At 41.2% G+C, this 25,645-nt stretch overlaps 1 protein-coding gene across 6 annotated transcripts in view; it reads left to right on the forward strand.

The window, feature by feature from the left end:
• Window positions 1–25,645, forward strand: part of CHD9 (chromodomain helicase DNA binding protein 9) — a 128,920-nt gene that overhangs the window by 32,430 nt on the left and 70,845 nt on the right. For 2 of the 6 annotated variants that reach the window (XM_075188869.1, XM_075188870.1), the window contains exon 1: window positions 24,268–24,312. The exons of 2 other annotated variants lie outside the window; for them this stretch is intronic. In XM_075188869.1, coding sequence (XP_075044970.1) covers window positions 24,283–24,312 — 30 coding nt within the window. In that variant the 5' untranslated portion in view covers window positions 24,268–24,282. Of the gene's footprint in view, window positions 1–8,899; window positions 9,110–24,267; window positions 24,313–24,568; window positions 24,587–25,645 lie in introns of those variants that run through there. 2 more of the 6 variants (XM_075188871.1, XM_075188872.1) reach the window with 2 other exon arrangements.

Consider the following 25,645-nt stretch of genomic DNA (forward strand, 5'->3'; position numbering starts at 1 on the left):
CCATAGACCATAAAACTGACAAGAATTTGTTATGCTTTTAACTAGCATTATCTTTCAGCGCCCATGAGTACAAGCCCTTAGTGTCCTGACTGACCTGCACAGTCTGGTATAACAGTGCCTCAGTATATCTGACAGAAAATGTACATAATAGTCAGTTGTGTTGCTTTGGGGTTTTAATGCTATTATAATTCTGCTGTTAACCTTTCCTTAGTAATCTATATCCTCAGTGAGTGTGTGCCAGCCAAGATTGGACACACCAGTAAAGATGGCTGCTGGGAGGACAGAGAACCAACCTCTGCAGGAAACATTTTAAAATACCATTGCTTGTGTGACAGGAACTCTGCTTCTACACTGCCTGCTAAGTACTGGGAAATGAGCAGCAAACTCCTGTGGCTAATATACACGTGCTCAAAGTGCTCGTGGGACAGTAGACTTCCCCAGCTGCCTTGTTAAAGCTTGCGGCTAATGAAAGCCATCCACTTATCACTCATGGGAATCTCTTCATCAACAGTTCAACAGTACCATTGTTGGAGTCAAAATTGAGAGGGCTCAATAGTATTTTCGTAAAGCTACTGGAAGGTTTGCAAATGGACATCCTGCAGTACCACTATGGGGCCTGAGTTACCTCAGAATCTTAAACTACGGAGTAAACCAGAGAAGTGGTGGTGATGGGAGCATATAGAAACAAGGTTTGGGTATTGAGGGGGGTGAAAACAAGGTATTCTGGTCTGTCAAGTTTGTTGGATTCCCACAAGAAATATAGGTCACCTCTAGTACTTCTCGCTATATAGGGGACTCGACAACCCGATTTGAGTCCAGCATATGGGCAGTACGGTGGATTAGTGGTTAGCACTTCTGCCGTACAGCACTGGGGTCATGAGTTCGATTCCTGACCATGGCCTGATCTGTGTGGAGTTTGTGTGTCCTCTCCGTGTTTGTCTGGGTCTCTTCTGGGTGTTCCAGTTTCCTCCCACACTCCCAAGAACATACTAGTAGGTTAATTGGCTGCTATTAAATTGACATTAGTCTCTCTCGGTCTGTGTGTGTGCGTGTTAAGGAATTTAGACTGTAAGCTCCAATGAGGTAGGGACTGATGTGAGTGAGTTCTCTGTACAGCACTGCGGAGAATTAGTGGCCGTTATATATAAATAAATGATGATATCAAAAATAAAAATCAAACCGGCCTAATCCATGGTAAATGTAGATTGTTTTATTGGTTAAGCCATTACCTTCATGTCTGGGTAAGTAAATGTAATTCTATATCAGGTGTGTATGTGTTATAGAATTTAAAGACTCCTCCCCATAACATTTTACTGCCTCCCACTTATGAAAGAAACACCCCATGTGTCTGCATCGACATGACATCATCCCGAGATATTATTTCCCAGTTGTTGTTTGACAGTAGTATTTGCTAATGCACATAGGAATTTGTCTTGGGTTGGGAGCATGATATTTTAGAACAATTATATCTTAATTAATCATTTTGAAAATTGACTACCTATTGTAGGATGTTGTTGTGCATATGACAGATCAAGGCAATTGCTTGGCACCCTTGTGTTTTGACTTCTTGCCCGCTCCTTTCCTCTTGCTTTTCCTACAAACTAACACTAGCTTCCTACCTGCTGTATTACTGGTATGTAGAAGTCACCAATCAAATCCTAGTACTCCCTGAAGGTGAGGTCTCTGCATAGAGCAGTGTGATAAAAAAGCAGGCAATAGGGCTGATGCAGCGTAGGATGTGCGCCACTTTGTGTAATGTGTCTTGTGCGAAATCGTTGTGCACATGCCCAGAAAGTCAGTGCATGCATTTGCTCCTATGCAGACTGGTGTGATTCTGGCATTGACGCCCGCCTGCACTTGGAGAGATGGGAAAGGGGTAGTTACTCCAATTCTGCATCAGCCACAATAAGTTTATTTATCTTTACATCTCGCTCCTTCTCACTGCTTAAAATCTCTTATAAAAGAAGTGATTTGAGTCCTACAGGTGCTCAGTGTGACTTGCTCTCAGTGGTTTATCTTGTTTTCATCCGGACTAGAAGATTAATTGGCTGCCATTAAATTGCCCTTAGTCTGTGGGTGTACATTAGGGGATTTAGATTGGAAGCTCCAATGGGGCAGAGACTGATGTGAGTTCTCTGTACAGCGCTGCGAAATTAGTGGCGCTATATAAATAAATGGTGATGGTGATGATGACTACATTTTCTTTTTGATTTTCCCATTCTCTTAAAAAAAATAAAAAAATACCACATGCCATGGTTTCCTGGTGATCTACGCTGTAAATTGAATGTGACCGTTCGACACGTGAAATCATATATTTCCATAGAACAATATTTGGCTAGAATACGTTGATATAGAGGGCTGATTCAACTTGTGAATGCAACTTGCACTTAAAAAATTGTAACGTGCAAGTACGCTCCTATTTAAGGGCAAGCGGATCTCCAGAAATGTGTACATATGTGCAATATAAAGTCACAGGAGAATGCATGCGGAAAAAACTTTTTTTTTTTTTCATAAATTTATTTTACAGCTGTTAATATTGTAATCATTCCTAAAAATATTTTTTGCATTTTATTTACATGAAATTCATAAATCAGGATGCTCTTAATGCATACTGTACATAAAATGCATTCTTATAGTTTCTACTACCCGCAAACACTTGTTCTGACATGCATATATGTCAGCCATCACTGTCGTTGCACTTAGATCAGACCTGTAGCTGGTACAAATGATTCGGCTAAAAAACACGTACCTTAGAGATGCTCAGAGCTTGAATTGGGCGAATGTACATGCGCTATATATCAGAATGCCCTATAAGTATGTTATAACTATCAGCTAGTTATCTACTGGCAAAGCATGCTGGGGCTTGTAGTTTCACAACATCCGGAGTGTCAAGGGTTAGCCATCACGGTCTTAGGCAGTCTGAAGTGTCATTTGCGTTTGGACATAAATGCAATTGCGTTTACTGGCGTAAAGTCTGTATCTGAGCATGTGCAGAGCAGTTTCACACGAGATACGGCACGCAACTGGACTTGCATCTAAAGATGAATAGGGCCCGCAACGCCGCAGAGTATTGGCGTTGGCTTGTAGTGTGTTGTATTGCTGGCCGATATAAGAAACAGTCTGTAGACATACATCTGATCTTTCACAAAAACAATAGCGCTGAATGTGCATGCTGAAAACTGTGTACAGCCAGCTAGCAAAGTTGTATACCTGCAAAGTTATGTCGTTCCCAGTTCTAGGTACCCTTGGGGCGGTGATCTAACACACTTCAGTGGTGCAGTAATATAGCCACATGTAGACATTTGCTTTCAGTTTCTAACATGCACTGGTCACATCTAAGCTATTTGCTGATACAAATACAATGATGATCACCTTAGTATATAATGTGCCTAACAATGGTTGTAGATACTTAAGCAACATTACATTGGCGGTGACCAACCCTTTAAAGGCTACGTCTGTTTCTTCTTCGAGGCAGTTATATTCTCATGTATATGAATGTAAGTAAAAGTGCTGGTCCTTCTCTGCATTCATTGTCTCGGTGGTTACCATGGCTGTCTATAGATAGATGGGAATGTGGAATGAGACCTGCACATATAAGTGTGTTGTATGTCTTTAATGTGCACATTGCACACGTGTGTTTTTTGTTTTTTTAACTGTCGAGCTAGGCTATTTACTATAACCACTGTGCAGTTGTGTAAACATAGATGTCAGTCATATTTCTGTTATTTGACTGTGAGCGCTGTACTGTCCAGCTACCACTATATATCACTGGCATGCACAGAATGCGGTTTAGCTAATTCTGTGCGATGACGTATTTGCCTGATGTATCATTGACCAGCTCCCCGAAATACAGAACTCAGTATCCCTAATATGGTATTTAGTAGAAATAACAAGGCAATGGATCCTGCAAATATTGGCAAATCACGATTATTGGCAAGCTAGTAAGGAAGTTTCCACATGAAGGAGGGAGACCTGAATCATCATCATCATCATCATTTATTTATATAGCACCACTAATTCCGCAGCACTGTACAGAGAACTCATTCACATCAATACCTGCCCCATTGGGGCTTACAGTCTAAATTCCCTAACACACACACTAGGGTCAATTTTATAGCAGCCAATTAACCTACCAGTATGTTTTTGGAGTGTGGGAGAAAACCGGAGCACCCGGAGGGAACCCATGCAAACACAGGGAGAACATACAAACTCCTCACAGATAAGGCCATGGTCGGGAATTGAACTCATGACCCTAGTGCTGTAAGGCAGAAGTGCTAACCACTTAGCCACTGCGCTGACCTGAATACCATAAAACCATGAAATGGTGTTTTTATATTCTTTGGATATTCAGCATCCACAACAGTTTATGGCAGCAGTCAATATTTTTTCATATATGTGCGATGACAGGATGGCAAAGACAATATATACTATTGGCCATAGTGTGTCTGAGCATGTGCAGCTTTAATTTCTAAACCTGATCTGTCGTCGTCCTTTGTTTTGTTTCAGAAATTGCCCAGTATTGATAAAGGGATCCCCACACCACAAAACAACCGCTCACTACTCGCTATATAACCCCTCCTTGATGCGCCGGGCTCCACCACATATTTTATTTGTGAGCTCTTTGTGCCAAGTAGCAGGTGAGTGTCTTCCTATACCTTATATCTGGCAGTGTTTCTCCTGGGTTATGTTAGAAGATCACAACGCCAGAGCCAGTAAGGAGCTCAGAAATGGTGGAATCCCGGTGCATCAAGGAGGGGAGATAAATGATCAGTAGGAATGCTTACAGGTGAGCGGGTTTATTGTCGTGGTAGGGGGAGGTGTCGGTGCTGGTATGTTGGTGTGGGTCTTCCTTATGTCTGTTATGTGTGTGTTTGTTTTTTGTATAAAGTGTGTATTATAAACAATGCTATACCCCTACAGTAAATAATTGCATGTATTAGATTCCAACTTAATTGTTCCATGGCCTGTATAAAGGCCTAATCAGCTTGGTGTGTTTTCTATGGTAATGTTACTTCTTGCCACTGGCTAATATGCTTCTAGCTCACTGCAGGGAGTACATTATCCCATGTAGCTTCTCCTGTATTGAGGTGTGATTATTCCGTCAAAGTATAGATCATAGTACAATGCTTGGAGAGTCTTATGGCAAGTGCTGTGTGATATTACTGGGGGCATAGCCTTGATAGGGAGCAGTCACAGAGATGGCTCGTGGGGGTAAATTTATCAAGCTGAGAGTTTTCCGGCGGGTTTGAAAAGTGGAGATGTTGCCTATAGCAACCAATCAGATTCTAGATATCATTTTGTAGAATGTACTAAATAAAAGCTAGAATCTGATTGGTTTTTCAAACCTGCCGGGAAACTCTGAGCTTGATACATTTACTCCCTAGACTTCACATTGTAGAGCAGTTTGGACTTGGAATGGGCATCCGGTTATAAGGGCTTACTTAAGCGGTAAAAAACCCACTTATACCCCATTCATACTGCACCAAAATCCCGGGTTTTTGCCGGGTCGAGCTCAAACGACCCGGGTCTTGGTGCAGTATGAATGGTACAAGTCAAAAAACCCGGGTCTTCAACCCGGGATTTATCGAGGGGTAATTCCCGGGTCGGACCCGTATCGAGGGGTAATTCCCGGGTCGGACCCGGGTTGCCTGCACTATGAATGGTGCAACCCGGGTTTTTCAACCCGGGTTGCACAGAAAACAAGCTGATTGGCTGTCTGCCTGTCTCTGGCGGATCAATCACCACCCACTTTTGCATCATCTTCATGCGTCAAAAAACCAGTCACCTTTCAATGACATCACCATTTTTCAGCCAATGAAAACTGCTCTGGTGATGACTCCCACAAATTGCCAGGGCACAGACTTGTGCAGTATGAATGGGGTCAACCCGGGAAATTCCCGGGTCCGAGGTGTAGTATGAATGGTCTTTCTGAGCTGGGACGCTCCGAGCCCTGGCAAAATCCGGCTTGAAAAACCCGGCATATTGCCGGGGCGGCAGTATGAAAGCGGTATTATGTAGCACATCATGTTATGAATACACAGTATTGATGCTGTAGTATCTGGATGTAAGAAGTCATCTTTACTGATGGGGAAAACATGCTATTTAGGACTATTTAGGCTTTGGCAACTTTAATGGCCAGTCCGTAGAGTGTCTGATTCAAGAAGCACAAATGTCCCTGGATGCTTCTCCTCTTATCTTCTCACTTGTACCTAAGAAGGTGTGATGCATATTAAACAGATCTGATTATGCTTCAGGTCAGCTGTGTCTTCCTCAAGGCATCCATCTCTCTACCAGTCCTTTATACATTGCTGTGAACATCCGTGGTTTAGTCAAGATATGCAGATAGTGATAGTGCAGTAATAAAATTAATTGGTTACATTTTAAATCAATAAGACCATACAAATTGTTTTTGGCAGAATATAAAATGCATTTGTCTGTATTTTTAGTCCATAATACTTTAATTCACACCTACATTTTCTTTTAAAAATGGGATTAATCTGCCTCTTAATTCGCTGTTAAGTTTCCGTGTTGTGTGAATCGATTACCTGTGTCTCTATAAACTGTTTGGAGTCATTCATCACTAAGACGGTTTCACTCTGTTGATTGAGTGGTTGGATATATCTCCTCCTGTGCCTCTGGTGCAGGATGCTGCTCCAACTTCTTCATCGCCCACAAGCAATGTGAAATGTAACAAGGAAGTGACTGCACTCGAGCTGTTCAAGCCACCTCTAGGCTTATGCTGAAACTATATCTTCTATTGGCTTCCAAATCTAATAAATAACAGTGTTTTCCCCAGAAAATGTTGCCAGCCGGGTGGGGCCAGTTGTAATACTTTGCAATAATAAATTAAAAAAGTTGGAGGTTATTGCCCACAACGCCCAGGACTGGTGGTCGATGGTCTCACACACACTGCTGGCTGTAGTGCTCGCATTGTGCCTGTTGTAATAGGAGAAACAATGTTTTATTTTATTATAATAATACTCTGTTGGCCCCCAAGAGCTGGGTTTCAAGAAAAAACAGCTGGGTGGAGCACCTGGGAAATAGGTGCTGGGGAGAACACTGAATAATAAAAAAAAAATGGAGTAGCTGGAGGCCTAAGTAGTTTAATACCTCATGTAAAGCCATGACCAGACCCTTCTAATGGCCACCACATACGGCCACAACCGGCTACTCCTCATCGGGCTTATTGTCTGCTTTGTTATAAAGTAGAGGACGGTGGCAGCTGACGTCTGCTTTAGCAGTGTGGGAGCTCTGAGTGGCCTGGTCTTGATGGCATGGAAGAAAGTTTTGGAGTATATGTGGGATTGAGGGCTTGTGGGGTCCGAGTGTATGTGGGGGCATTTAGTAGGAAGTGGTGTGTGTGTGCTGGACAGGGGGATGCACTCTGTGTAGTACATGTATTGCTGTGCGGTTTTGAAACTTTCACACACTGTAGGTGAGTTTCAACTGCAAACCATTGGATTTACTAACCAGCAGTTTGGAGTATGAAAATCCAAACCGCATGTGATGTGAGGTGGTTATGAAATATCCTGCAGTTTACCCCAAGCCACGGATTCTGAAAAAGAAAACAAAAAAAAATAGAGTGTGACTGTAGCAAACCAGCACCAGGCAGCTGGGACTTATACCAGTCACCCTGCTAATGTAGTAACCAGCCCCAGGGCTGGACAACCTGGGCTGTTCTAACCTAGAATAGGTGAACCCTGAGCATGGGATCCTCCTATTCTAGTTACAAATAGACTGTAGGCTGCTCAGTGTGGGCCTATCGCATCTCTAGAGGGTGGGGGAGCCTAAAAAAATTATTTGTTCCTCCTTTAAAATACCAGGGCTCTTCCCGGCACGCTGGGCTGTGGGTGCCTGGTTAATAAGTAATGTTGGAACTGGGAATGGCAACGCAGTCAACCCTTGAGTCCAAGTAGAAGGAAAAAGGGTCCCTAGGAACAACATAAATGTTTAAAAACACTATTTAAATAAAGACACTCCTAAATCAGTCACTAACCCTTTTATTTAAAATAAATGTATACATTCTTCCATCCTGAGGTAATCCAGGGGCAAACGCAGGATCTGTAGAGGGGGGTTTCCACACCACGCCACCAGTGGGCGTGACCAGCATGCATGGGGGCATGGCTATAATATTAGACAGTGCTTGGCTGCTCTCCCAACTCTTCCTATCCCCATAATATACATGGGCAATGCTGCGTGCACTACTGTTGGGTGCTCTTCCTTTTCAAGCAGAGCTGTGTGAAGTGGGAGCAGGGTCCAGTCACCTCAATTATACAGTGCCCCAGGCTTGGAGGGGGGTTTCCAGGCATTAGGAACCAAACCCCCCCCCCACCCCACCCTCGGTTTGCCTATCGAGTAAGGGGTTTGATACATGAGATTACCTATTCATGTGCCCACTTTGCCACCTGATTTCATTCCCAAATCCTTGGTGGGCCAGGCACAGTACATGTGGGATGCATGTAAATGACCACCCTCTGTTGATACCCACTGTGACATTTGTGTCCCAATATGATTTAACCCTTGCAGAACTGCAGCTACGTATTCAAAATGATAAAATGTGGTGCCAGCTATGCCATCTGACGCCCTAAACTATTGTTGGACCAGGCATGCAATTGCAAACTGTGTAGAAGACACCCTTTTGTGTTAATCTAATGTTATATCTGAGATCTAACTTGATTTAATCCTGTAAAAATGAAGTTTTCAGTCTAAGAAGCTAGAGCATGACAGATAAGTGACTTCTGCCTGGTATATAAACGTCTGTGGCAAGAGCCCTAAAGTTGTAAAGGAAGACAAGCCTGCAAGTTGCAGTACTTCCGTGTCAGCCTGTCTCTCCTTCTCCCTCCCCTTCCCAACCGACTGCTGGAGAGGGATGTCAGGCAGCCATGTAATCCGATCCCAGTTATTACGCTGGTGCACAGAGGGAGGGGGGCATACTGCAGGAAACTATTACTGATCCTTACAGACTTGCCAAACACCAGCACGCCTGCTAATTGGCCTGGGCCGACCCAGGGTGAAGGGTGAACAGGAAGAAGAGAGGTGCCCACAGCCTGGGACACCTGGGGTTAACATGGGATGCAGGGACCATGCCTGATCCCCTCCGCTCACAGCTGTAAGTTGGATCTTCAATCTTCACATTGACACAGCCTTAAAAGGCCTTAGGACATACAAAAAAAGAGCAGTGGTACTGTGTCTAAAGCTTGGAGTATGGGAAGTGCACAGGGGGTCATCCCATTTATAACTCGCATGTCAACCACTACTTTGTAGGATAGAGAGTAAAGCTGGCAGGGAACATGTTAATAAGCCTCCTCAGGAACACTCATTACAAAGTAGTAGCAAGTATGGCTGCTAGCTCTTCTGCATGATGAAGTCTTGTTATTTGGAGGCGTCTCTTGGGGTCTTCATTATTGGATAACTTATTTATGGTATGTCAGCATAGTCTGCAGCATACCGCAAACGTGAAAAAGATAATTGTAACACAACCAGTTCCTTTGTTAGTGGCGTCTGCTGGTAAGAAAACAGTTAAATATGAATCCCTGCCAAGCCTTTGTGTGTATGTCTGCATTTTTTTTTTTTTTTTGTACAATTAGTATTCAGCCTTTTTTTTTTCTTTTCTTCTTTACTCGCTCAGTGTTTACCTACGCTGTAGCTGGCATGTTCCTATACCTTAATATTTTTGTACTTGCCTGCAAGTAGAATGCTCATATGACATGTCAGGATTTTGTCCCTTCATCTGGTCGTATTCTATCGGTTAGTAAATCTGACTGACGTAAAACCTACAATACATAGCCACATCTGGCTTACTTTCAAGTTCCATCTAGGTCTGCTGATTTGATTTTCTGATGTGTTGGCTATATTTCCGTTATAACACAACATCGACTTGTTTTGTCTCTGAGAACACTTTCATCTAATATGCTATTATAAGCTACGTAGTTGTGCCTTATTACATACAGACTTTGTATCATTCCACAAATATGTAGAAAACCCTCTGTATTAGCTTTTGGATGGTGGTTGAAGTTGATCGTGTAGAGATTGCAGATACATTTCTATGTTGCTAGCAGGGAATCGGAGTAAATGCTTGCAAGGCTAGCGACAATAGCAGTGTACGTTTTCTATATAGAAAATGTTAACACTGATGTTAAGGCTCTGGGAAAAGTTGACAATTTTAATATGGCCGCACATCCGCTGTTCTGGAATGGCGCGAACTCTTAGTCCTGCTGTGTTTGGAAGGCCCAAAACTGTTTCTGCAAATGTGAACGTTTATAAATCATAGCCTACCGGTTGTTTACAAACAGTAGAGGTCAAATTGATGCATGGTGCTTCTCATGGGGTAGATGTATCAATTGGTGGTTATCTAAACCTGCTAATTTTCAGCCATTTGCTGGCGTTATTTAAAAAGGCAATTTTATTAAAGGTTATCCTTTTTAATATAGTTAACGTTTTTTATAGTGATGGTAAATGTCCGAAAATCAGCAGTTTTGGATAACGCTGATTGATACATTTTCCCCCATGTCTTTTTGTTTTTTACTAAATTGTTGTGCTGAATATCCTTTCATTTTGCAAAATGGCTGCCTTCGCTATGTGTAGTAATTCTGCTTTTAATGCAACTGATTACTTGTTGTATATTTCACTTATTCTCTAAGGAAATGATAACTCCAAGACTAAGGTCTAGTTCTGTTTATCAAATAACAGAAACATTTTAAACAAGTTTAAAAATAGTTCTTGAGGTTTAGTCTTTCTATTTTATCTTGTTCCACAGTATTTTCAGTTTTGGCAAACATTATGGTTTTATATAAATATACATATCAGAGAAATGTTCTCAAACATAATGTTAACCATTATGAAAATATTTAACCAATATAGTTAGATGTAGATGTGGGCAGCACGGTGGCTTAGTGGTTAGCACTTGTGCCTCACAGCACTGGGGTTATGAGTTCGATTCCCGACCATGGCCTTATCTGTTTGTATGTTCTCCCCATGTTTGCATGGGTTTCCTCCAGGTGCTTTGGTTTCCTCCCACATTCCAAAAACATACTGGTAGGTTAATTGGCTGCTATTAAATTGCCCTTAGTCTCTCGGTCTGTGTGTGTGCATATTAGGGTTCTTAGATTGTAAGCTCCAATGGGAGCAGGGACTGATGTGAATGAGTTCTCTGTACAGCGCTGTGGAATTAGTGGTGCTATATAAATAAATAGATGATGAAGACGTATGTGGATGAACTTTCTACATTTTGGGTGTGATGAGGCTGTGTGGGTTGACGTATTTACCAATCCGTTTGCCTAGGACCAAATTATTCATGTGTGGATAGGTTTAGAGACTTGAGACTTTTTTTAATAGATTTGTTACTAGGTGATCTTTTCTCATGTAAGGGAACAATAATTGAAGGCTAATGTTGAATAACAATTGCCAGACTACTTTTGATAGCCATGTATTATTATTACCATTACTTATATAGCACCTACATATTCCGCAGTGCTTTACAGAGAAAATTCACATCAATCCCTGCGCCAGTAGAGCTTACATTCTATATACACACACTAATTCTGTCAGAAGCCAATTAACCTTGCAGTATGCCTTTGGAGTGTGGAAGGAAACTGGAGCACAAAGAGGAGACGCATGCCACACAAATAGGACACTGATTGGAGTTGACCTCATGACTCCAATACTGCGTGGCAGCAATGCTAACCACTGGTGTCCATTGTGCTGCATCATAGAGCTCTATGGTCCCAACCTCTAACATGTCTTGTCTGTATAAAATAAAATATTTTTTCTACCAGTAAATAAATATGGTATTACAAGTTAACCCGTGCATGATACTCATGCATTCTAGTCAAATCAAGCTACTTAAGGTCTTAAAAAGGTTCTTGTCATGCATTTGGGCCTAGCCCAGGTCTCCTCGGAAGAGCGTTACTTCCCGACGCAAGCGTCCTTTTTAATGTGTGTTCATGAGGTAAAATTACCTCACGAAAATGAGTTTGACCCCTCAACTCGTAAATTTAGCCTTTACTACCCCTCCCACGGGGGGAAGGGGGGATGATGGAAGTTAACTGACTTCACTATTCTAATTTTTTTGTCAAATAATGTCAGTATACCAAATTTCAGGTCAATTGGATGAGCCCTTTCTGAGAAAATAGTTTTTTCCACCCACACACACACACACACACACACTAACACACGCCGCTAGGCTTTTATATTATAGATACTAGCAGAGATGCACATAAAACAATAAAGAATAGATAATTGGATGAATTGATGCAACAACCTTCTGGTGTTACCATGATTATGGACAAAATATTACCCATTGCCGTAGTGGGTGACCCTTTACATACCAGGCCATATAAAAACAGCTATTTAGATGAAGTCGGCCGCTTCCACTTGGTGGTTAGTTATTTTTCTCATGAGCTGAAGTGATATTGAGGCAATGGTAGTTGTGGTATCATGCTGTCATTACAATATTAAGTATGTTATTTCCATTATCTCGCCTCATTTTTTTTTTTTTCGTCCTGTTCTTTGTGTGCCGTCTTGTTGTTGGGATTTTCGGGTAGATTTTAAGGAAACTTCTGCCATTTTGCAGTTAATGGTTTGAATGTATGACGTATAGATCGCTGCTTATAATCAAAGTATATACCTCTCGCCAACCTTGTATCACAAAGAGGGGGAGAGGATCCATATTATGACATCTCTAGTTGTTTGGATCCCTCTGCAGCCAGTGATAATCATGATCTGCAGATCCCGATCAGTTGGTGCATATCACCTGTTATATGTATAAATTGATATAGTGGGGGCTGTCACATTCACAAGTAACTGGTATCTAGTAGTTCTGCATTTTATTTACATACTGACACGCTAGACCCCAAACCAATCCTACACTGATGATCTAATTGAGGTAGAATAAAGTACCTGCAGAGTTTAGAATTTTATACTGTTTGGTTCTTTTCAATTTAGAACTTTGACGTTTTTGAAAGCTAAAAAAAAAGTATATTCTTGCATGGATTTTATCTATATAATATTTAAAATTCTATGATTTTAGGTTTTTTTCATAGAGAACACAAAATAAGCCACGCCAGCCCTTTGAGTAAGTGTCCCACATGTTGGGGTTTCAGAACCGTTTTTAGCTTGGGAAACGTAAAGGTTAATGATACATTTGCGCTTTGAGTATGTCAAACTCTGCGTCTACACAGTGTGTTTTCCTGCTCATAGCAAGCAGTGTGAATAATGATTTTGTGGCATATGACCACAGATAAACTCTGTGAGTGCTGCAAGTACCCATATTTCACTAGCTGGGACTTATTCAAGTCCAAACGCTATTTGCATGCTACTTGCGGTAAAAAAAAAAAAAAAAAAAATAGCACGTCCCTACCCGTATTCAGATCCAAGCGACTCTCAAGATGCATTTCAGTTTGAATCTGGGTTTATGTATACTCTGCTTAAACATTACTTGCTATATAGACCAGAGTGCAGTGTATGCACAAGGTCATCTTTAAAGTGCATTCAAAAATCATTTATATTCTAAACGGTATAATTTCTTTGGAAAAAAATAAATAAATGCATAATGTAAGAGGTCAGTGTACTGTAAATGCAATACTTTTTTTTTAAACATATATATGGGGCATATTAGCTTTCCGGTCCGCGGGATCGCGCCGGAACAGCCGCGAAACTTAATCCACGTTACCGCAATAATGTGGATTTTCGTTCGCAGCCCATAGGGTTGCGTACGAAAATCCGCGTTAATGCGGTACCGTATTAACGGCAATAGTGGGCAGGATCCGCGAACCGGAAAGCTAATTGAATATGCCCCATAAGGTGAGATTACAGAAAAGAAATAGGAAGAAAATAACACGTACATTGAGAATCTTACTTGGCATCAGGAAAATGAAAATAAATTGGATAAAAATAAAGCATGGGTGGTAAATCCAGGGCGGTCCAGATAGTACATTTTTTTTAAAAGTTAAGTGCGCCCGGATTGGTGACTGGTACTATGGCAAAAGTCATTGTGTAGCTCCCTGGAGAAGAGCCCCAGAAGTCCATACGTTGTTGGGTTTTCCTATGTTGGGTTAAAGGGGAATGTAGTGAGGAGGTAGAGTTTGGGGATGTACAGGTTGGAGTGGGGAGAGGAAAGAAGAGAAATGGGGGGGCTGAGAGGTGAAGAAGAAAGGGAAAAGGCGTCTCTGGGAGGATGCGTGGCCTGCACACCGACTGCCCGGGTAAGTGAAAAGGTAGAGAGTGTTGAAAGGACCAATGAGCCGTTTTTTTGGTCTATCTTGGTTGCATACACATGTTCTCTGCTAGCTAGTGGCAGGTGTTTGTGTACTTTTCCAAACAAAGACTATGCTGTGCCAGTCATCACCACCAGTCGGCACTTACACCTGGCCTGTAGCTGGCGCAATTGATACGGTCGCATCAAGCGTACTTACCAGAAACCTAGAGCTTGAATTGACCGCATCTGCGTCGGATGCCCTCGACACACCGGTACTGTACATTGCCTGACTGTTCGCCTGCCCTCTCTTTATCCCTATAGCTATAGATAAATAGATATTATATAATACATACAAAGGTACAATTGAAATCTAGAAGGAAGCAGAAGTGAAATATAAAATGTCAAAGTGAGACTGGGTTTAAAGAAGAGCTGGAGTCAAAACGTAAGTTCATATTAAGTGAAGTTTGCGATGTTAAGATTAACTTTGATGTTTTATTCACCTTTTATGCGCTGTTCGTCTGATCAGCCTCTGTAGCCTGTCAGCAGCCTGCTCCCTTTTATACTCTAGTTAAGTCATCTGCACCCTGATACACTTCTGGGGCCACATTGGATGGCTTTCTAGCCTACAAAAGGACCGCATATCGCCCTTGATCTTAGTGATAAGTTAAAACATCATATGCATTTAATCAAAGGTACAGACACTTATCTAATAATACATCAGCTGTCTTTTTTTTGTAAGATAAATGTCACATGCTATTGCAAACAAATCTGAGCCAATGACTGCTGTAGCGTTTACCTTCTTCACACAGGCAGAGCTGTAGTCTGTACCACCCCCTGTGTACTTCACATTGAATTCAAATTCTATCCTAGGGCAACTCTGGTCAAAATAATGTAGCATTCGGGAGCCAAGGAAGATGTGCGTCCTTTGTCATCAATAGGTTGTCAAGAGAACCCGTCCCAGAAGTTAAGTACCAGCAATAATTTTTAGGCACCTTGTCCTACTGGAACTTTTTCCAGCCTTGCACTAGGGGCATTGACTATATCTTAAACCAGATTTAATCTTAATGTAGTAAAATTCACCTGTCAACACTAGCAAAGTGTTGTAAAGTGATAACAAGGGGCCTGATTCATTAAGGATCGTAACTTGAGAAACTTCTTATTTCAGTCTCCTGGACAAAACCATGTTACAATGCAAGGGGTGCAAATTAGTATTCTGTTTTGCACATAAGTTAAATACTGACTGTTTTTTCATGTAACACACAAATACTTGATAGCTTATTTGTACACTGAAATTTAAAGTTGATATTTGTGTGCTACATGAAAAAACAGTCAGTATTTAACTTGCACTATAACATGGTTTTGTCCAGGAGACTGAAATAAGAAGTTATTCAAGTTAAGATCCTTAATGAATCAGGCCCAAGGTGATTAAGTAATACGGTAAACCTAAAATTAAGTCTGTTTACTGAGTGTAAAGGTTAAGTCATGGTGGCTGGTCTGGCATCTTCCATTTGTAGTAAAACCGGAATCTGTATGCGACTGTATTTACTAAAGGAATTTTGCTTACTGTTTGTTTTTTTGTCAATTTTATCTACAATATTTAAGGTTGCTTACTAGGAGGAAGCCATTTTGTGTGCTGAACCAATATTTATTGGAATATATATGGGAGACTTTTGCCTGCTTGATGTCACCAGTACATAGTGAAATGACGGCCTTCATTCTCATTCTGCGGAACACTCTGCGTAATGTAAAAACAAGGGAAACCCATTGACATGATAAAACAATTTGAAAAATGCAATATGAATGTCATGTCTGTACAGTTACCATAAGTGAAGGAAGTTATGCAAGTGGATGTATATTAAGGATTTAAATGCACTTTTCCCTTCCACGGCCGTCTAATGAGTACAAATTAAAGGCTATTTTACAACCTGAGGCCTAAGAGGATCTAGTGACGATAAATCACATGTAATATATGTAAGATGCACATTATTGAATAAGGTCTCCATCTACTCTATTCTAGCGTGCTGTAAATCTTCACAGTCTACATGACCCTTTACCTTGTACATTCATCAGAACCCCATGTCTGCTGACTGTAGTCATTTAAACGTCTTCTGTGATGACCTCTTCCACACTTGCTGTGAGGTGTTCCCTGGAAGGAATAGAGATCTAAGACAGACACTGATTGAGTTGTCTAATGTAACATGTGGAGACTGACAAGCTAGACCAGAACAGCTACAAATTTCACACTTGGCAGTGATAAAAGGGTTGATAAGAGGAGTGTGACCGGCTGTATCCACCACAAATCCTATCTGAGCCAGCCAGGGGATAGTATATTGTCAGGATGATCAAACTCCTCTTCTGACAAGTAGCGTAAAAGCTGCTGGTTGTAAATTGAAAATGGATTTATGTGCATTAGTACCAAAGTACTTTCTCACCAGCATAAACAATTGATTATTGATTTCAGTAATGAGTAAATATTAGTTATCTCCATTGAAACCCAGTGATGGGAAAGTCTTATAGCGGTGGTGAGCTGTATAAGTAGTATATGACATTACTACTCTTAGATAATATGTTTAAAACTAAAAAGGCTAGTACGGTATTTAGCAAAAGACACCCTTTAGGGTGATCAGGAGAGTTGCACGGTTGCATATGTGGAAGTAGGTGTCAATGAGGTTTTCTTGTCTGTATTCTGGGTTATACACATCTTAAGGTATTTGTAACTTTCAATCTAAAGTATGGATGCATATCATAGTTGCAAACATTGACCGCTTGTGTCCCGGGAGGTACGTGGGGCAGGTAGGTGTGTGGGGGCGGGGCTCGAAGAATCACACCGTTAGCCCCACCCCCGAAGCGGTCACCACCTTTTCCAACCAATAAAACTAGGGGGCGGGGTCACGATGACACGTCCGTGACACTAATAAGCCCCGCCCCCTCCATTTACTTTCCTGAGCCAGCCAGGAATCTGGAGAATTGCCCTCTCTCCTGGGGGTTCGGGAGACTGATCCAGATTTCGGGAGTCTCCCAGATATTCCGGGAGAGTTGGCACGTATGATGCATATGGAGAAAATATGCAGCGATAGTTATCATTTTAAGCTGCTCCTGTTTTGTGTAGATGCAAAATTTACAGTTTGTAAGGAGAATATTTCAAAGATATGTGTAACCCACAATAAAATGCATCTCGAAGGGCCGTGTTTCAATTGTGTTTGCACTTATAGGTGAACTTCCCGGATCAGCCTCTTTAAGCACAAGAGGGCGCAAATGTCAGCTATGTGCAACTCAAAACGTGGGTGCGTAAAATGCGTTGCACTGCGGATAGCTTGTACGGTCCAGATTTACACAGCACAAATGCATTATTGTCAAACTCTAACTCGCCTCCTTTGTATCTAAGTTCAATATCAAAGTCCACTAAAAGCTTATTTCTATGTAGAACACTTTATTAGAGTAGATAGAAAATAGTGATCTTCATATATCATAAGTCGTGTCAGTTTAGGAAACTCTGACAAGAGCTCTACATTTAATGTCACACACAGTGAAGGCAGCTCTTTTGTATCCTGAACAAGTATTTATGGGAATGCAGCCTATACTCCCTCATGAAATGACACCCATTTCTGGCTGTCATTGCACTCTGTGATTATGACTCCACTCAGCTATCTATCTACATATACCAACCCCCCAAATTTAACATTTTCAGATATGAACCATGACGTTAATAGACATTATTCAGTTGTTACCATGACTTTTTTTTCCTGCATCTCTGTTAAAACGTAATGTATTAGTTCCCCGCCACTGCAGATGGTGTGAACGTCTCCCATCTATATAGGAAAGTGTTCTTATAAGAACGGATACATGTTAGAGAGCTTAGAATGCAGTCATTGGAATAGTTTTGTGTCATCACTGGCCCTGCCCCGTCTGTGAACCAACCAATCCACACAATGCATTTCTGTAAGGGAAGTCTGCAGAGATTTTAGTCAGTGTGTTTGCTGTGTTTGAAAAAGACCTCCCTCCTAACATAGCAACTTGCTGCACAGGAGTCATTTGAAAGCACAGTGGACATATTTAGTTAAATATAAACATTGTACATATTTCAGGCAGATTATTTGGCAACATAATGCATAGTTTTACATATATTAATGTCAAATAGTGACTATTCGCTCTATCCTTGGCCAGTGTTTAGGGCAGTCAAAAAGGGAAATTGTCTTGAGCCCCGGACTTCCATATTGCTTGTATATTGCTGATTTTATTTTTAGATTTTCTACTATTGGTGGCTTGTGTACTAATTACACCTTTAATTTTATTGGGATTAAGCCCATCCTATATTGTTGATTTTTCTGGAAACAAAGCTTGTTACTTTAAAAAAGGAGATGGTGGCCACGCGGTTTAAAAAAAAATATATATATATATTTGGAGAAGGTGGAGCTGTGGTATGGGATTTGTATATTGTAGGTGGCAAAGGAATATGTCCATAGCTCCCAAAATGCAAGTTCCTGGCAGTAGGTTGGGGCGTAACGACGTCCCCCAAGGGAATAGGGGGCCACTAGGCAGCCCAGTCCATCACCCTTCCCTCAAAATTCCCATTAGCAGTCCCCTACATTGGGACAGTTGGGAGGTGCGAATGTCACTTCCACTTTTAAACACGATAAAATAATGCTGGAATAGTAATGTTGAGTTAGGATGGTCTGTGTTAAAAAAAACAAACAAAAAAGTACAGAAATGCTGCACTGCCTGCCCCCCACCCCCTACCCCAGTTCAAACTCCATTTTGTGTTCCCGTCTATGCAATGGTCAGCTCTGAGCAAAGCAAAATTCACACATTATCTTCTCTAATCATGCTGCACGCAGTTTGTTGATGCGCAGAGGAGTCGGACACTGTTTTAGTGCTGCTGTAATGTTTGTAACATTACAGTGGATAACGATGTGTGGTTTAATGCTGCAATCTCTGTACACAGATCTGTGATGTCCGCCTTCCCCTCTAAGACAGCATATCTGAAAGCTTCAATGCCAGACAAATGCAATTGATATTAACTGAACAAAGATAATTCTGGGGTCAGACTACATTTTTTTTTTGGGGGGGGGATAATCTAATTTTCCTTTTATCTGCTATCTACAGCAATAAGGCCTTATTAAGCTGTGCTTACGTTATGAGAAAATTTTTCTATACAAGCCTGGATCATAAACTGAACTGTTAGGGCATAGTACTCTCCCGGAATGTCTAGCAGACTCCCGAATTTGTGGGAGTTCTCCCTGACTCCCGGGAGAGCAGGGCAGCCTCCCACAGCCTGTCCTCTTCGTTGGTGAAGTGGGGGCTGGGCTAAATGCGGCATCCTGGCCCCGTTCCTGATAGGTTGATATTGGTAACGTTTGACAGGGACGGGGCCTAACAGGCGATTCACATGGCCACATCCCCATGAGAGAACTCCCTCCCGGACATTGTGTTGCCAAGTATGTGTTAGGGCAGTGATGGCTAACCTGTGTCACTCCAGGTGTTGTGAAACTACAATCCCCAGCATGCTTTGCCAGTAGATAACTAGCTGATAGCTGGCAAAGCATGCTGGGACTTGTAGCTTCACAACACCTGGAGTGTCACAGGTTAGCCATCACTGTGTTAGGGCCTGGTGAGTTTGGCACATTGTGCATCCTGACTGTAAGCATAAAGTTTTGTTATGTCAGTCTTGCGTGTAGATTTTCTGCCACACATCTCAAGGTCCTACTCCAAATTCAGCAGTGTTTCTACAGATGTACAAATGCTTATGCGTAACTACTATTTGTACGCAATATATTGTAATAAGGTAGAATATATACAAGAGAGAATAGTGTCGACAATGTTATGAATAAATGCGAAAGTCACATTTACCTTATAAAATATCATTGCATCCATTTAGCATTTCATAGATCTTCGAGGGAATCCTGTTTCATGCATTTGTCCTAATGGAAAGTACATGGCTGTATCTTTAAACCAGGCCTCTGCTGCCTACAGATGTCCTCCTAAGAAGTGTATCTAGTGACATATCCAACTCTCATTAGGTCATACATCACATGGACATGCTACATTTGTATGTGCACACCCCTAGTGTACTCAACACGGGCTTGCCTGCCCCCGATCTGCTTCTTCAGGTGTGAGGGGCTGCACGTCTAGCATACGGACAAATTATCCATTGTGATATGTGCATATGGAAATACATATTTTTGCGTTCCACAAAAGGACTTGCATCCAATTTTAAGTAAGGCCCTTAGTGTCTGAATTTTCGGGGTAAACTTAATAAGTCTCATGGTGTCTATCCTCTCAAGTCCGTCTATTCCACAAACTGTTCCCTGAGTGCTATATATTATGTTGCACACTCCTATGATCTTGACAAAGCACTATCTTTAATATACATGCCCGATTTGGAAGTTGGTGATAAAATAGACCCTAATCCGAACCGCCCAATCTATATCCAGAACTACGGAGACCACACCCCTTTGTGCAAAAATATTAACTGTTGACGGGTACGTATTATTATATAGCAGCATTGTACGAAAGACATAGGGAAATAGTAAGACATATGCAAACATTTATGTGATCTACAGAATACAATCATGCTTAGATATTAGTTACTTTGTGTTTAACATATTTATTTTCTAAATGTGCTTTGTCAGAGATTTAAAACTTCTAAGCTCAACCAATTGGGTTACCATGTGTTCTGTAAGCTGGCCACGTATGACTCATCGCTCGTGAAGCAGAACGTTCGATATAGCCTACTAAATGTTTACCTAAATAGCCCATTTTTGGTATCTCCATTCTTATCCTGCATGGTTAATCTTCAAAGGTCTATGAAGTTTAAAATACAAATATGAGCTATTTTGCTTTAAAAATCTACTAGTTATAATCGCAAAAATAAACCAATTTCATATACAGCACTGGGGTCATGAGTGCAATTCCCGACCATGGCCATATCTGTGTGGAGTTTGTATGTTCTCCCCGTGTTTGCGTGGGTTTTCTCCTGGTGCTCCGGTTTCCTCCCACACTCCAAAACATACTGGTAGGTTAATTGGCTGCTAACAAATTGTGTGTGTGTGTTAAGGAATTTAGACTGTAAGCTCTATTGTGGCAGGGACTGATGTGAGTGTGTTCTCTGTACAGCGTTGCGGATTTGGTGGCGCTATATAAATAGCTGATGATGATATACCTGACAGATTATGTAGCTGAGTGCAAGTGATTGTCTGCAAAAGGTACAAAAAGTGGCTGGTGACTGTGTCCTTCATTGGTTTACTGATGGGAAGACTGCAGTGCACTTCACTATCAACTGTAAATCAAATATCTGAAACATTTTCCTAAAGATGTGGGAGTAGTTTTAGCAATCTGTTATGGAGATGGTGAGGTGATTTACTTTTTAACAGAGCTGCAGTGGAATATGGGTGGGGGTCAGCTTTGTAATAATTCCTTGTAATAAGGCATGCTCATCTGCAGAGAACGATAATACATTTATGATGAGTAACCTGTACCTTTGTACCTTTGCGTCAGACACTGAATGTTGATACTTACTACTTTTTTTTCTGGGCAATGTGATTCTGAGACATAGAAATATCTGAACAGCTTCACCAAATATGTAATGATCCTTAAGTTGTCCTGCCTGGTTTAAAACCACGACACATTTGAGCGTTCCAGCGCCCTTGATTGGCTCCATTTGGGTGTGCGTATATCTGCACCCTGTGTGGGTAGTGATTCTCTGTTTGCATATATTGTTGCTGTCATGCAATTAGTCTTTCTGAATAATATATTTCATTTAGATTAATTTAAGGAAGATTGCACATTGCTGACTTTTGGGTATTGTTTGTGGAGGAGGTATGGGGGGGTTCTCCTTTGAAACTTAGGAGAAAACTACAAACTGCAAATGTTAGGATTAACCTCAAATTTATCTAATCAAGGAGGAAAAAAAATGTTATCGCAAGTACTATAAATTTATGAAATCATTCTGGATGGGATTGAGATCTGTGCTGCTCATGGACATTATATTTTGTGTTGAAGTTAACCGGTTACGCCATTTGTCCCACAGGAATGAGCTTCATCTGTACACGCGGCGTATATAGCTGAGCTGACAAATTTATTTCTCGTCTTACGTTAGGCCTCAGCACCACATAACACACGTGCTTCCATTTAAAATTGCTCTTCAGTCTTTTCATTTGTCAGAACAGCTCTGTTTACTCAAAGGCTATTTAAAGTCTTTGAGGTGCTGCCATAGTTCTGAGAGAAACCATCCCAAGTATTTAGTGTAGGCAGAGGCTGTACACCAAAAATGTTGCAATTTTAATATATTCTGTTACAATAAGATGTGATTTTATTAATTATGCACCAGTCTCGGTATTCAGTTAATGATTCAGCCAAATCCATAGATCTACTGCATCTGTAATCTTAATGTTTTTGTTTTTTTTTATATATTTATTATTAGTTTGATAGGTTGAGAAAAGAGAATAGACTTTCAGAAGTCAATGAAAACATATTGTATTTAGGTCAGTCGAGAGGAGTGCTACGCATTTGGGTCAGGTTGGATCCAGTTAGTAGGGTTGGCTGATGACCTCCCTTACTAGCAGATCGTGGTTATAGGCTGGTCTTCATTTTTATGGCTGAAAAAAAAAAGTGATCTGTTTTAGATGTTTACATAAACTGGTTGTTTTTGCTCACACAGCAATTTGGTATAAAACAACCAAATTAGACGTCCATATTGTGTGGTGTATGGACAGCTTAATCCGGATTCTAGATCCTACCAAAGCCTCTTCCATTGATCACACTTTATACATACTTGCCAACATTTTCGTTTGAGCTTCAGGGAGCTGCCGGGGGGAGGTGGGCGTGCAGGGGGCGGGGCGCCGGAAATCGCGTCATCTTGGCTCCACCCCCATGCCGTAATGACGCAAAACGCGTCATTTTACAGCAAATTCTGCCACACACTCTCGGGAGTCCGGGAGACTCCCGCGAAATGCGGGAGTCTCCCGGACATGCCGGGAGAGTTGCCAAGTATGACTTTATATAATATTGGTTCACATTTTACTTTAAATATACAATGACATGTAAAATGTAGACCCTTTTAATAATTGGTTTCTAAATACTTAATAATCGTTTTCAATTTTAGTTCTTCTACTGTGCAATTCATCTTTGAAGCAGAAACTGTTGTGTCTACGTAAAGGTTTAGTCGCTGCTTGAAAACAGTGTCTACTATGATCTATTTTGTGGGTTGAAGTAAATATACATATGAAGGCAGCCTATCAATTTATTTGGAACTGGTGACATCACACATGACTAGTTCCTTGTGAGTTGATAGGTTGAACATTGGTTCAGCCCACAAAATGGCTGCTTTTTTTTTTGGTGTGTAAGGGACACTAAGCAAGATTCATATTCCTGCAATTATGCCATGCAATAATTTAGTATATTATGTTTGTGGTTAGCAGTCATGTCTTATTGCTGCACAGGTTCATTTTGGTTGACCAACAGAGAATATTTTCAAAATAAACTGTTTTATAAGTGGACACTAGGGTCTGGGTGGTCGAAAAAAAACCCTCATCCTAATCATTTTAAACTGCGTTTTGTCACTGAAGCAGTTAAACTACTGAGCCTAACATAATCAAATGATGCTACTCAGCGCCCTCTGCTGGCTATTCACATTCAGCTTGGCTCTGTGTGTATGTGTAATATAAATAAATATATATATAATTTTTTTTTTTATCGGCATCTCTAATATTCATGCTGATGCATTTCGATGCGACTGTGCATGCATTATTTTTTTCCCCCACTCTCTCTCCCTTTTTTCTCTTGGTTTTTGTTGCTGGTTACATCGGTTCTAACCTGCTTGTCTGTTCCTAGACACAGAGTGGAATCCCCTCTCTCCCTCCTTTTCTTCCAGCCCCCCCCTCCTCCCTTGTTTCATCAGAAGCAAGAAAAAAAATATAATAACATTCAGGATACACAATGTATAGTTGCCATGTAAGGTTGCTGCTCCTGAATGGGAGAAACTTGATCCTTCAACTGCCTGGTTTCTGAAGGCTGCTTTGCAGTGGTGGGGGTTTAGTTTTGAAGGGGGGGGTTACAGAGAGGGAAAAAAAATAAATCCTTGGAGGTTAAGAATGTCTTCAATGAAGAGGCCAAGAGGAAGGGTAAGTGAGACTGAATGAGAATGAAAGAGGAGGGGGGTGGCTGACTGTGCTGTATAACCTCCCTTGTAACTGGCCTTGCTCCATCGCCATCTTACGCCAGTGGTTCCTGCTGTAGTTCTCTGACTCAGGCTGCAGGCCCTTTAACCGCAGCATCCAAGAGAGAGCAACACGCTCTTTTCATCCTTTGCCGCAAGACCCAGTGGCGCCTGCTGCCTGAGGGACTCAGGATGCATGTGGATACCTCTGCCGACTGCCCGTGGGAGCACAGAGCTAGGTGAGAGAGTGCGAAGAGGGGTTTCTGCATGGGGGCCCTGATCTGACCTGGATGGAGTGTGTTTAATGGGAATCTGGTGTCCAGATAGATTCGTGTTTTGACTTGGAAAAGGACTGCGTGTATTTGTGTGTCTGCATTTAATTTTTTTTCTATATTACATTTGTACGTTTTGATACTGGGAGCAAGTTTCAGAAGAGACCTCCATTGCGGATGTTGCTGTGTCTCTGGCAGTTAATCACTGTTTTGTACATTAATCTGCATAGCTTATGCCTTCACCATTAGCAATAAATAGATGCACTGGATTGCAATGAATCGTGCTGCAACAGAAAAGGATGTTTTTGCTGGAATAAGCAGGAATCTGGTGCCAGGGGATGCCGTATATAACCTGTTTATCAGTGTGGGTGTGTGTCTGTCCATATGCATGTGAATACTTGTTTGTATGTAAAATGTGTTTTATACGTATATGACACAATTTTTTTTTTTTTTTTAAATGGTTTGTAATGTAAGATTTGGGCTTATATTGGTCTGTTGAATAAACAATTTCCAATATACAAAATGCATTTTTAATGACCTCCTATAGTCAGTCGTTTCATGTGCAGCACATAGGGTGTATTTATGTAAATTCATTTTTAATGTAATCATGTGATCTTTTGTGTGCTCAGAACTGCACTGTAAATTGGTGCTTACCCTGCAGTGTTTGTGTAAGAATCATAGCAGTTTTCCAGATAAAGATTTATATCTCCACACTATTATCCAGAAAGTTCTAAAAACCAGAGAACAATTTGTTGCTACTTTTTTAATAAGGTCATGCACACAGTAGCAACCACAAAGTCACTGTGAGGAGCACTGCTAAATGGTATTAGTGAGGAGGAGAATGATGGCAATCTGTGTATGGTTGGGGGGGTGGGAATAGGGGCTTTATCCTTTAAAAATGTATTTTTGCTACATTTAAGGCATGCTCAAATATACGGGGAAAATCCTTATACAGAAAATCCCAAGAATTCTGGATATATACATCCCCTACATTACAGTTCTTGGCTAGTGCAATAGTATAGTGTG

This window comes from Mixophyes fleayi, chromosome 10, assembly GCF_038048845.1.
Source record: "Mixophyes fleayi isolate aMixFle1 chromosome 10, aMixFle1.hap1, whole genome shotgun sequence".
Lineage (NCBI taxonomy): Eukaryota > Metazoa > Chordata > Amphibia > Anura > Limnodynastidae > Mixophyes > Mixophyes fleayi.